Source organism: Melospiza georgiana, chromosome 10 (genome assembly GCF_028018845.1).
Source record: "Melospiza georgiana isolate bMelGeo1 chromosome 10, bMelGeo1.pri, whole genome shotgun sequence".
NCBI lineage: Eukaryota > Metazoa > Chordata > Aves > Passeriformes > Passerellidae > Melospiza > Melospiza georgiana.
Genome location: NC_080439.1, coordinates 8,086,515 through 8,099,608, shown reverse-complemented (window position 1 = coordinate 8,099,608; position 13,094 = coordinate 8,086,515). Strand labels below are relative to the sequence as shown.

The 13,094-nt window shown below is 39.5% G+C and overlaps 1 protein-coding gene across 5 annotated transcripts in view; it reads left to right on the top strand.

Moving 5' to 3' along the window:
* Positions 1–13,094, top strand: part of MCF2L2 (MCF.2 cell line derived transforming sequence-like 2) — a 151,495-nt gene that overhangs the window by 62,964 nt on the left and 75,437 nt on the right. For all 5 annotated transcript variants that reach the window (XM_058030763.1, XM_058030766.1, XM_058030765.1 and 2 more), the window contains exons 12-15: positions 115–306; positions 698–875; positions 9,610–9,713; positions 11,104–11,192. In XM_058030763.1, the coding sequence (XP_057886746.1) occupies positions 115–306; positions 698–875; positions 9,610–9,713; positions 11,104–11,192 (563 nt within the window). The remainder of the gene's footprint in view (positions 1–114; positions 307–697; positions 876–9,609; positions 9,714–11,103; positions 11,193–13,094) is intronic.

The window sequence follows — 13,094 nt, the reverse complement described above, 5'->3', positions numbered from 1 at the left end:
ATCCTCTTTTAATGACATGTTAGGGCAATTCTGTTTTTCATAGAGTAGAAGCAACAGCTGACAACTTGGACTGTCAGTGATGATAAGTCCTTCTTCCCCCACTTTTCCTTGAAGGCAAGCCAATGGTGTGAAGCTGGAATCTACCTCTTAGCTTCCCAAGCTGTGGACAAGTGCCAGTCACAAGAGGGAGCTGAAACTGCACTCGTTGAAATTGAGAAGTTCTTGGTAACAGCTAAGGAACACGAGCTCTCCAACCCAAAGGAGTTCTACAATCAGTTTGACATGATCCTCACCCCTGAAATAAAGGTAAAACCCCTCAGATGTGCATGTGCTCACTTGGAAGTTAAACATTTCCTATTGCTTTGTCCATGTACTGGGCTATATATTTGAGTCTGCTAAAATATGCCTCTTTCCCTCCTCTAAAAGGGCACAGAGGTCAATATTTGTGGCAGTAAGTTTTACTCATAAGAGCAGTCATGCAACACTTACGTCATTTTCTTCAGAGCAGTGCTAGAAACAGTTTGAGCCACCATATCTTGGTCAGAGAGACTGTGATCTGGGCAGAATGTGTGGGCTGCAGTAAACTGCAGCACAGTGTGATGCCCAGCTCTAGTCTGAGTCTGATAATACGAGTCCTTTCTTCACTCACTCAGTCCAGCACTGACAACCATTTGTTGTTTGCCTTTTCTTTGTCAAGGCCAATGCCCAAAGAATTGTACAAAAACTTGAAGATGTGCAAGAAATGTTTGACAAGAGGCAAGTCAGTCTGAAGAAGCTGGCAGCCAAACAGACCCGGCCAGTACAACCTGTTGCTCCACATCCTGAATCTTCCCCAAAGCGAGCATCACCAAAGATTACCAGACCAGCAGCAGTAGGTAGGCCATGAGCAGCTGCTTTCAGACTCACACCAATGTTTTGTCCACATGGTCATGTTTGATTTTTGTTATCAGAATGAACACTTGAATTTGATGTGCAGTGTCAGCCTCGTAGGAACAGCTAGTAAAAATGAATATGAAATGTCTCTCACTGCAAACATACAAACAAGGGTGAATCTAAAAAACCCACCAGGTTTCTCTTCCTAGGTCTAATCTGCAGAGTGCATTTCCATACTATATCTCAGTGTGTCTTGTATTGTTAATTCTCAAATACCCATACCAGGGTAGACAATGCAAGCCTGCAATGCAAGCATGTGAACCTCTTCTATATTGCAGATAATGTAATGTGAATATTTGGCTTTCAAAGGTCATAATTCCTCAGGTTTCAATCAGATACTTGCAAAATTAAGGGTCCATTAGTGAGTGACACCGACTCATTTGTGGAATTTTTTTCCCCCTCTACATTGACCTTAGTTCATTTTCTACCTTTCACTTTCTACTTTGTCCTCTGCTATCATAGAAGCTGAGCATTGCTTCTGTTTGGAAATTACTGAAAGTTCCTGATTTGAGGTTAGCACGTGCATTTAGCCAAGATAGCTGTTTCCTGCAAAAGGAACAAGAGTGAAGCTAATTAGAAACAGTGTATCCTGGAGACCAGCTACCCTGTGCTTGGTAGCAGGAAGAGGTTGTCCCTTTGTAACCTTTAGGGCCGTTCAAAAGGGGAACCTTTAGTAAAGAGCCTTTAAAAACCCCTCTAATTTGCCCGAAGAGCATTCAATGAACTGCTTTCTCAGCTGGAATCTTCCTGATGAGATGGATGGCCAGTAGCCTGACCATTTTGCTTTCTAGGCATACCAGCAGAAAGTCACACATATGTCCCTGTTCTTCTCTGCTCCCCAGCATTCATCCATCCTTTCTTCCAAAGGAAAATCATCTTTTCCCCATTCCCATGCTGATTTGACATCTGTACGTTTTTTCCCCCAAATCATGCTGGCTGTGTTTTGTATGCACAATTCCCAACTCAACTTTCAGCTTCTCCTTTAGTTTGAGGCAAGCTGAGAACGCAGTGCCTGTGGAGAGGTCCTGCTCTGCCACACACCCATCCTCCAGCACTGTGCTCCCCTCTTGCACTGGGGTGGGCAGTCAGTTTTCTGGAGTTGTGATTTGCCTTAAAAACTGAAAAAATAGACTGCAAAACTGTAGTAGTCCTTCTTCCACTGCAAGAGTTAGAAAAATGCAGGGAGCTTTGGAGATCACACAGCCCAGTCACTGCTCCAAGCAGCACTAATTACAGCGTTGATCAGATTGCTCACTGCATGGCCACTAGTGCTGAAGCAAAGGAAAAAAAAAGTTGCAGAAAATGGGGTTATGGGGTCAGTAGGTCAGAATCAGTTAGTTCCTGTCAGTGGCAGCACAGTTTTAGGATGGCTTTTACCAATTCTGAAACTGCATCTTCAGGATAAAAGCTAATCTTACCATTCTGTTTATGCCTGCAGTCTCTTGAACTGTTTCTTGAACTTCTTTCTTGTCATTTTAGCACATTTGCAGATTTTTAGAATAAATTATTGATATAGACAGAACCTTATAGAACAGTCACTGGTTTATGACAGTGCTTTAAGTTTTGATTATTGTTCATACAGCCCATCCCACATACCATCAGCTCTTTCACAAAAAGTCATGAGATGGTCCCTAGCTCTGTCCCTTGAATTGCAGTTCATAGTTATACAACCCAATAGAGGATAACTGTGTGACAAGGCTTAGCCTTTAATGTCCTGTTGCAAAATAATAAGTAGCTGAAATTTATTTTAAAATGCTCCTCTGGTTGTGAGGAAGTGCAAAGTGCAACCCAGTTCTGTTCAGACATTGATAAGCAGACTCTGCCATTTCATTCAGATTCTAGGAGGTGACTGACCAAGAGTACCTCTGTGCAAAGAAACAGAAGTGCCTGAGTATCTACAGCTCATCCAGGGGCTCTCAGTCAGTGACTTTAACAGCCATGAATAGTACATGTATATTCACATATTATTTATGAATCACTTTGGTGTTATCCAGTTGTCTGTTACAGAGAATCATACTTTGAAATTCCTGAGTGCCCTTTCCCTCAGAATGCCAAAGCACCTGGCAAGTACTGGTCAGTATTTTAACCTCTTTTTTCAGAAAGAAAACTGAAGCAAGATAAACTGAGGAATTCACCAAGGTGTTTCACAGTCTGACTCTGAAACATGTCTGAGAATAGAAACAGGGACACTGAGTCCTATTACAAGCCTGAAAATGAGGCTTTGAAATTCTGCTCTTCTTGAAGCTACTGTCTTTTGGACTTTCCTCTGTGTCCTTTCTTCACATTCATGGCATCAATGCACAATCAGCATTTACTTATGAGGAGAATTTATTAAGCAACATCTTGGAAACTGAGAGACTTAGAACACCTTCTTGAAACAGGTTTTGTAACTAATTTGTCATATTTTACCCAGGACATACCTGAATATTTCTAAAAGCTTGCAAAATAGAATATGACAATAGGAAAATACCATGTTCCTAGATTGTGTAAATAGAAAGGCAAGCAAAGGCAATAAAATGTGGTAAACAGAAATAGAAGACCAGAAAGAAAGGCTTTTATCCCCAGGCAGCAGAGTAACAATACCATGGCAGCACTGGGGTGGTTGGTCTGTGAAAGGAAGTTACATTTGTTCCAGAATAGGTTTTGTTTTGTTCTTCCTTGCTGACTCTCCATTTTCCTAACTGGGAGCAGTAAGGAAAATTCAGTCCAATTCAGGGTGCTAATGGAAAAATCTTCACAGATATGAAGGCTCAGACATTAAACACTCCATTATTGTAACTTTCAGACTCTCCATTTTACATGGACAAATGTGTGGGCAGAGATGGATTTTCTGCACACAGGCATAGCTGATACCATATCTGAGAGAAAGGGCAGGTTTCTGTTGGAGAAATGACTGTCACAGTTTCATGTGCATGTCCTTATGGTTTCTGGTGACTCTCAGCAATCTTTTAGCTCAGTGAAGATCCAGAATAGCAGCTCAGAATTGACTCTCCTTTGGTCAACACTTTTCTATGGGTCTGGAAACTCTGAAGAAAAATTTTACATTAATCCAAATTTTGCTTGATGCTTCTGGTTTCACAAGTGGACTTCCATATTTTGCAGGGACAGTCTTGTTCAAGCCTGAAGTACTAGTTCTGGAATTACTGTGATGCTGAAAAGTCTGTGGCAGCTGTATTTGGTGCATGTTTTAGCTGTGAGAACTTGATTAAATATTATTCACAGATCAACCCTGAAAAGGCAGAAAACTCTGTTGACCTTTTTATAATAAGAGCCTTGAAAATATTTAAGTAGTATATATGACACCTTATTTTAAGGAGAACTCCATTTTCTCCCAGTGGAAACTGCTTGAATTCTAATAGCTAAATTTGTCCCTATGTCTGCTGGGAGGAAAGAAGTGGCACTTGATATTTTTGCTGTGATTCACTTTTGAGGGCATAATTTTTGATGATTTGACTACATATTTGTTATCTGCATTTCTATGCAAAACACTTTAGCATGGAGTGAATTGGAGTAGGTCCACAGGGTCAAACCACACAAAGAGATGAACTACAGAACTGTAAAGGATAATACAAACAATTAGAAATCACTGCAGTTAGCATTTATCTATTTTAATTTGCTTGTAATTCTCCCAAACTTTACTCTTTGAAAAGAAACTTTCCCGAAGGCTATTCCCTTCAACCTCACATGTTCTTGGAAAATTTCAGTAAAAGGTGATTTGGCCTCTCCGTGACCAAGGTTAGGAAAAATGTCTTGCTTTAGTTACCTTTCTGACAAGAGTTGGAACATGGCAGCACAAAGTGCTATAAAATATTCACCTAGAGAGTTCTTTGTGGGCAACATAAATGTGAAATACAGGAGCAGAGATGTCAAAATGTCCGTGAGCTTGTTAAACAAATAACATGTTTAACAGCACATTGTACATACAAAATCCATGACTCACCATACAAGCATCTCAGAAGGCCAACTTGGAACACAAGATTCATAGGGGGAAAACACATCTGGAGCCTTCTCAGTTCTTTAAATAATAAAATTTAAGCTGATCCCATCTCAGTTAAATGTATACAACTGCTCATTGGATCCAGTCCAGCATTCCTCACAGTCACTAGTGCATAACACTCACTAACTAATAACATCTGGACAGAGGATAAAGGAAGAATTTCTTGCAAGAATCTGGGGATGTGTGCAGGGGAAGTGAGGCTGTGGTGATATTAGCTGACTCAGAAGAGATGGTGTGTGTGACTCATAAATGGTTTAAGAAACCACTGGTTTTCTGGTTCAGTATATTTCTATAAATGAAGTTGTAAAAAGGAAAAGATACTTTCAGTTTTGTGGCTGTGGGATTGCTATTACACTTGGGCCAGTCTGAGGAAACCAGGTAGTGTCTCCTTGTAGCAGAATATTCCACATCCAGAAATCTTGCTCTGTGCTTCTTATTTCAGCAGATTTTCAGGGGGCTTGACAGAAATTTTGCCAGAGAGAAGTCTAAATTACATTGCCTAAGAAGGGCAAAGTCTTTCTGCCCTAAGCCATTAAGTGACAGACCATAGCTGCTCTGGTGTTTCTTTAGCTGCCTAAACATTGTTTTGCCATCACCAGCATTCAAAATAGCAATTAAGCCACTAATTATCTTCAAACTCATGCTTCTGTTGTACAGCATGAGCAGCAAGCCCCAATAAAGTTTAGCACACTAGTTATTCCCATGCTTGTTCTTGCCAAAAGAATTCAATTCTGCTGGAGGTGATGAGTGAGAATGCACAAACCCATACAGAAAACAGATGGGAGAACATGATGGGAGAATCCCCCCCAAACCTGAATATGAAGTGTGGTGTTTACTTGAGGAGGGCTTGGAATATCTTACAGGTGCTGAGTATGATTTGTAACCCTTGGCTACGGCCTCTTGCTAGCTAATGAGTTGCACTTATTCTAGCAGGAGCTAACTTAGGGCCACTTACCCAGGTGAACTTATCCAGCTGTCTCTGAGCACCTGGGAGCTGCCCACAGTTCTGTCTGTCCCTCAGTCTGTCCCTCAGTGGGGGATGAAGCCTCCACTGTAAGAGATCAGCACCTGAGAGTGGTGCCTGTGTCCTGCCACAAAGGAGCAGGGGGCAGAACGGGTGAAACCGCAGCTTTTTCTCACAAGCTGCACAGCAAGTTTTCCTCACTGAATTTATTTCAGTCTTAGGGGATGGAGAGACAGCAAAGCAAGACAGAGCACATGAGTCTCTGTCATTTACTAGCAGCTTTAGGGACAGTACAGCCCACTTTACCATTTGCTGTGGGCTAAATAACACAATAGTGATTCCATACTTGTCATACAACTTGTTCACAAAAAACCAGTAAACAGTACTAAAGTCCCATTGGAAAAGTGTAGTGGTGCTTCAGGTGAATGCAAGTGACAGACCAAACTCTGCTTTACAATGCCCTTTGACAATATTTGCTTTAAAAGTAGCATCAAGCAATTAAAAATATTAATTAATTCAAAATGAAATTATCATTATGTATCATTCAGAGGAGTACTGTGAAACAATAGGATGAAAACAGCTCTGCAACCATGCAGACATTAGATCATTTCTAGTTCTCCTTTGTTCCTGTGCCTTTATTCTTTCAGTAAGCAATTCAACATTGTAATTTTTAGCTTCTTCAGCAAGACAATACTGTACTGACCTCAAAACAGCCAACTGTACTGAATTCTATGAGGGAGTTTCCCTTATATTTCCAGTTCCACAGTAATTATTGCAATAATAATTGGCAGGCATTTGGGCTGTTTCTTTCTGTACTGCTTCAGCAACTACTTAAATGCAGTGACATGTAGCAGTCTCTGACGATGGGCCAGTCAATAACTGAAAAATTCTCCAGAGCATAACCAAAGCAGCTTGTTTCCTGTTTTCAGTTCATTTCTGGGTCTAATTGGAAAGGGAAGTTTGCTGTGTCAATATGAATCAAATTCATCTCTGAAACAGACTCAGTGGAATTTGACTGCTTTCATATCTTGTCTCCTTTTCTGAAATATGTCACACTGAAGAAGCCAAGACTCAAATTGTAAACTGACCTGAGAAATTTGCTGCTGGATCAAGGAGCACCTGCAGCTTAACTTCTTGTGAATGTGTCATCTTTCATTTAAACTGTGCTGTGCTCTTTCTTGCATCACCTGGAGCTGTCTGAGCTTGCAAGTTGTGATCCAGACATCAAAGTTGTAACTGATTTCCACTTTTTCTGCTGATTGCTTTCAGCAAGGGTTTTCATACCAATATCAACCATCCCTTCAAGCTACAAAATTTTCTGAATAATGAATAAGCCAAACAACTTGGTATTGCTGACTATGCTCTTCTAAGCAAAAGTCCTTATGTTTTCTGAAGTTATTTCTGTTGCTTCCCTTAATTTGCATGACATATCCATTGTGAATTAGATTGTAGAGCAATCCAAGGGACTGAACTCAGATTTAGAGAGGGCAACTAGACATTGGCAGCATATCTAGGGTATTCAAGTGTGGCTAAGATTATGAAACAATATCTTGGTGGCCAAGTCTCAGATCTATTTTTTTAATGCTGATTTTCAAGGTATAAATAGGATAAAGCTGGGAGAAGCTCCAGGAGATAATAGTTTTTAGTGTAATATGTCTGATCACAGCCTGTTTTGTCATGATGGTGGTAGGTGAGACTTTATGGCTAAATAGAAACTCCAGGCTGCATCAATACAGAAAAGGGTGAATTTGCTGATGCTTACAGATACTTTACTCAGAGATTAATGGGAAAACACATAAAAGGACCCATTTGAAAACTTACCAAATATTCAGGTTTTGCCAACAGTAGCAGTCACCCTCCCTGCAGATCAGAAAGGCATGAAGAAGTTTGACAATTGGGATCAATAGTTTCCATGTGCTGCATCTTGAATCTTTTTGTTCCCTTGGTTCCAAAATGTCACTACACCACTTTGTGAGTGAAATAAAATTACCTTTGAGAGAACAAATACTACTTCAGGGAGAGCTTGCTTGGGGATAGGAAAAAGATATTTGTTGAAAGTAGTGTTCAAAGTCAAAACAAGTCCCCTGCTGAAAGAGTGATGGGAGAGCCAAAAAGAGACATTTGCATTTCAGCTCAGTCCTGGGAACCACAAGAATTCTCTACCAGTTGATTATAGGTGCTGGTGACTGCCAGATTTCACTGTTCCATTGAGGAAACTTTCTAGTATGGAGTCATTGTGAGGAGGTAACAGGCATGAAATGGGCATTGCCAAGTCCTTATGTCACTCAGCATAGGATAAATCCAAGATTTAGGGAAGAGTTAGAGACAGGCTGCTTTAATTAATTCTCTTCCCAGCTCTGTGATAAGGCTGTTGAAAAGACAGGATAGAAGAAATGTCAGCTTCCATTATTATCATCTGTGAAACTGATATGTTGCCTTTTTAACTGAATATAATCTGAGTGCTTCTATGTGCTTCTTTTCGCCATTTTAAAAACGACTTTAAAAGACGAATGTAAAATGACAAGGGCATTTGAAACTTTGTTAAGGTGTTTCTTTTACAAAAGTGTTCAGACCTCTCCTACATCAAACCTTTGATACTAGGTCCTCCTCATTCAAAGAAGTCTTCATCTTTTTTACTGTATCCTTCAGCTTCTCCCAAAGAAGAAAAAGTTAATGACTATCAAAACTCTCAACACTTCAAAACATTAAACTTGGTGAAACTCTCTTAAACAAAATGTTGCCAGATGCATTTGAAAACACCAGCTTCATTCTTAAAAAAAGTGCTTCTTCAATTATAAAGTTTTGCCAGAATAAAAAAGGACTTAACCTCAATTTTGTTCTTTGTTGCCTGACCCAGATTGTTTCAGCATTTCACCTGGCTTTCATACTTTTTTTCACCCATGACATGAATGTCTGCCCATATAAATTCAGCAATGAAGAAGAGAAAGAGTGCTGTTGGCCTTGTGCTTGCATGTGCTGTGAACTCATTACCAATCTAGAACAAAGATAAATCTATAACAGACATTATTTTCTACTCAAGCCAAATGTATGATTTCCCCTCTCATAGTTCAGTCTAACCCTTTGCTTTGGACAGCAGGCTCAGCACAGGTGCTTTTGTTGTGAAGGATGTCCAGGAGCCTCAGACACCTCAGTGTCAGCTGGGCCTTTCAGAGCCCGCAAGGGCCTCAAACTTGACACAACAGGGCATATTCTGAAATAATATCCTCAGATTCTGTCCTTACACACCTGTCACTGTGCCTTGCTGAACTCCTGTGATTACTCTTTTGAGAGTTGCTCATGTAATGAAACCTTACAGGGAACAATCCTTTCATCCAACACCAAGCAGCAAACCATTACCAGAAACAAAATTTTCTGGGAACCCACACAAGCAACACCATGCAAGTGGCAATTACCCAAGCTGGTACAAGCTGGTACAGCTGGCTAACATTTACCTGTGCTGTCCTAAAGATGCTTTTCCCAGGGGAAGCCAAACCAGAGTAATCCTTTCAGTGTGGAGCTGAAGATGCCAATTTGAGACAGTGCAGCACTGAACAAGGGGATTTATTCCTTGTTCCACCCAGTCCATCACTGCTCCAGCACAGCTCAGTTCTCTAAGCCAGGCCTCATTTACCCCTTTGCTCATTGCTTTTATTAGGAAGTAGAATTTTAACTTTTAGCACATTTTCTAATTCTACTTTCTTTTTTACTCTTTCAGCTACCAACAGGAGGTCTACAGAAATTTCCTGCCCTCCAAAGACTGTTTCTGAAGTAGACTTATCAAAAAAGAAAAGCATTAAGAAGACAAAAGGTGGAATTAAGGTAGGATTACTTGTAATTTGGGGACATCTCATATTGTGAGAGAACTCAAAACCTCATAAATATATTTACATACCTATACTTAGAATTAAAAAAAAAAATTGGAGCATTGCTAACTTAATTCTCTGATAAGGACAAGCTACTTTAACCCAACTTGTCTGTTATCCACACCCCTGGCCTGTTCATACATTTCAGCTTTATTCCTCTGAAGCTGAAAGCAAAAATTAAATGCCGTCCATTTTCTGAAATGGCCAGCATAGCCCACAACTTCAGCAATAAGCACAGAACAGTTACCAGCAGGAACATACAGGTGGTGTCCCCTTTGGCTAAACTCACAGAAAGTGACTTTTGAATTAGTTTTACTCTCATCAGTAATGCAAGTAATCAGTTGCATTTCTCCCACATAGTTAGGTGTATGCAGCAGTGTGGTATAGGCTTTATAAAACATCCATTAATTTTTAAATCCACTTCCCATGACTATACTGCAATTATGCCCCCTCCCTATGCTCCCATTGTTCTGATAATAGTTCATATGAGGATAGTTCATTACTGGATTCCATCATTATCATCATCCAGCTAAATAATTTAGCAATATAGAATGTAAGAATCAGCCCTTGAAAATGAAAGTGCTCAGGAAGTTGGATTCTGCTGGGATTTAGATATTGGCTTGGATTAACAGCAAACTCAGCAGATGGGTTGTTTAACTAAATTTGAATAGACTGGCTTTTCAGTAAGTGCAAGTAATGCTTGCTGCTCTTAAAACTGCAGGCAAAAGGAGGAAAAGCCTGCTTAAAACTTGCCTGGAGAGCACTTGAAATGATCCAACTCTGCAAGACCGGACAAGGGAGCGTGAGAGTGTTATCAAAACAAACACTGGAGCTGTGCCAAAGCTCTGTTGCAGCCTGGGCACGGGCTCTACACAGTCTCTGTGCCCAGCACTGCCTCACCCAGCACTGCTGCTGGGACTCTGACACTTCTCAGAGGCACACGGAGGATTCCCACATTTCTCCACAGGGCATTCTACAAAGAACTCTGGAAATGTGAAGTCTTTGGGTTGGCTTCAGACAGGAAATGAAAAAATAGTCTTCCAGAGTCTAAGGAACAGATTATTATGCTCATAATTATCTACACAAGGAGATAATTCCCCTTCTGTGGTACAAGAATATAATGACTTTGCCTGGAGTAAGGAATGCCTCCATGCCAACACTGAGCAAAGATGGAGAATATAAATAGGAGATATTTCTGCACATCAAGAATTCAATTATTTGAACTTGTCTAATGACTTTCTAGGTTAGGTAGGATCTGGTTTTTATTCTTTCAAAGAGTTAAAGTTCTCTAAATAAAAGCATCAGCAATTAAGTATTTTCAGTTTTAACATGTCCTTCTCATTCAGATTGAAGTGATGCATGAAGCCAGTCAAGGAGGATCCAGCAGAGTCCTGGTGACCAGTGAAAGTGATGAGAACTTGTCAACAAGAAGGAGGTAAGGCTGCACACATGAACCACTATATATATTTTTTCTTCTTAGAATGCAAATTGCTGCATTTGTAGTACATTCTCTACAACCTCTTTGAAGTTCACCAAGATTAATAAATAATTAGCAATAATGAAGTCACTGAAATGCTTACAGCCATACATTTATACCCAAGTCTATCAGATGGAAAAGCAAATAAGAGTTATCTTTTGTTCATGTTGGGGCTTTTTGGCAGGTTTTTTCCTCTTAGAAGCATTAATTACAAGATGTGAGAAAAGAAGTCATTAGAATAAGCCTTGCATGTATTTACAAAAAACCCCTGCTGTTAAAAGATCCTCTCATAATGTTCAGAATATTCACATTTGACTATATACCTCTCAGAGGCTTCTGGGATTTTTAACTGCAAGCTCAAGTTTCTGCAAAAGCTTGAGAAAAATATTATTAACAATGCATTGTAAAGCACCAGATACTTAAATGACTTACTCCAACAAAAAGTATCAAGCAAACCCAGTTTTAGCTGAACTGCAGTTTCTAGGCCAAAGGGAACAATTAAAAAAAAAAAAAAAAACCCAGAAAACAAAAAACCCACAAGAAAACCCTGCAAGAAGCCAAATGCCACAATCCTGGCTTCGTTTCCTTTGTTCTCTTCTTCACTATCATTTATATAATTTGTGCTTTAGTTATGCCCCTGTCTTTACACTGGAGTTACCTGATGTGAATGACTCCATTTGTAAAAACTCTAACTTGATACATTATGTCAGACAAATTGGAGACAGACAAATCATAATTATCTGAATTTAATTATACCCTATGAAAATACCATGTCTGGTCCCCAGACCATCAGCTACTTTTCCAAAGGTGCAAAGTATGATCTGAAATCTTGTGTAGACAGATACACATCTCCAGGGGAACGGTTGCCTGAAGAGAACATAGAAATTATAACATTAACAACAGGTACAGCTTCTAATACCTGGCAATTTTATACAGCTTTAGACCTAGAAGCTTGGTAAACAAATTTGTGAGCTCTCTCCTTTCTTGGGAACACCAATTTTGCTTTGTGCACACATCAGGGGGTGGGGAAAGAGGAGCAGTTTGAAGTCCCTTGTAAAAGGGAATTCAGAACACTTAAAAGTATCAGAACTGATCCAATCAGTTACAAAGAACAACAAGAGATATTTATCTTTTCTGTATTCTTAGGTTTTTTTAAAAGAAATAAGTCTGTTTATTCAAAACAAATTTTACAAAACAACTGTATTTCTGTGGTACAGAGCAAAGTTTAAGAATAAATATTGAATATTTTGTATAAAAATTAGTAATATCAAAGGGAAACTGATGCAAACCAAACAAACAGATAAAAAAATAGCATTAAATATGCTGTGCAACAATGTCAAACTCTTAATGAGGAGTGACCATTCAGGCTGATACAGTTTTATTTGAAGTAAAACCTATCAGCCCTGCATTGGAGCACTGAGACTATTGTTAAAAAAGATTCCTGATGGAAGTGTACAAATCTTCATTTGTGTTTAGAACCAGAAAATATGAAGTTTTCTATGTCTCTTCTACTTTTTGAAAGGAGTGTCTTCATGCTTTCCTTTTATTCAACAAGCAACTTCTTTTCACTGCAGCAAAAGAAAATGCATACTACAAACATCAAGGCCCTTTTAAGATTAAGAAACAATCCAAACAAAGCTCAAACCAACTGTAAAACAAAGTATTTCAATGGTCTAAATGGTGATTTTCAGATAATGGCAACTACATTTAAGCAGCGTTTTAGATGTTAGCTAGTTAAAGCTACTTAAAGATTACCTTACTTCTGCAAGTACGAGTGAAAACAAATCCCAACACGTAGATCTGCTGGAAGACTATAGTCTTACTAGCACATTTTGCTTGCATACTGCATATGAAGACCCT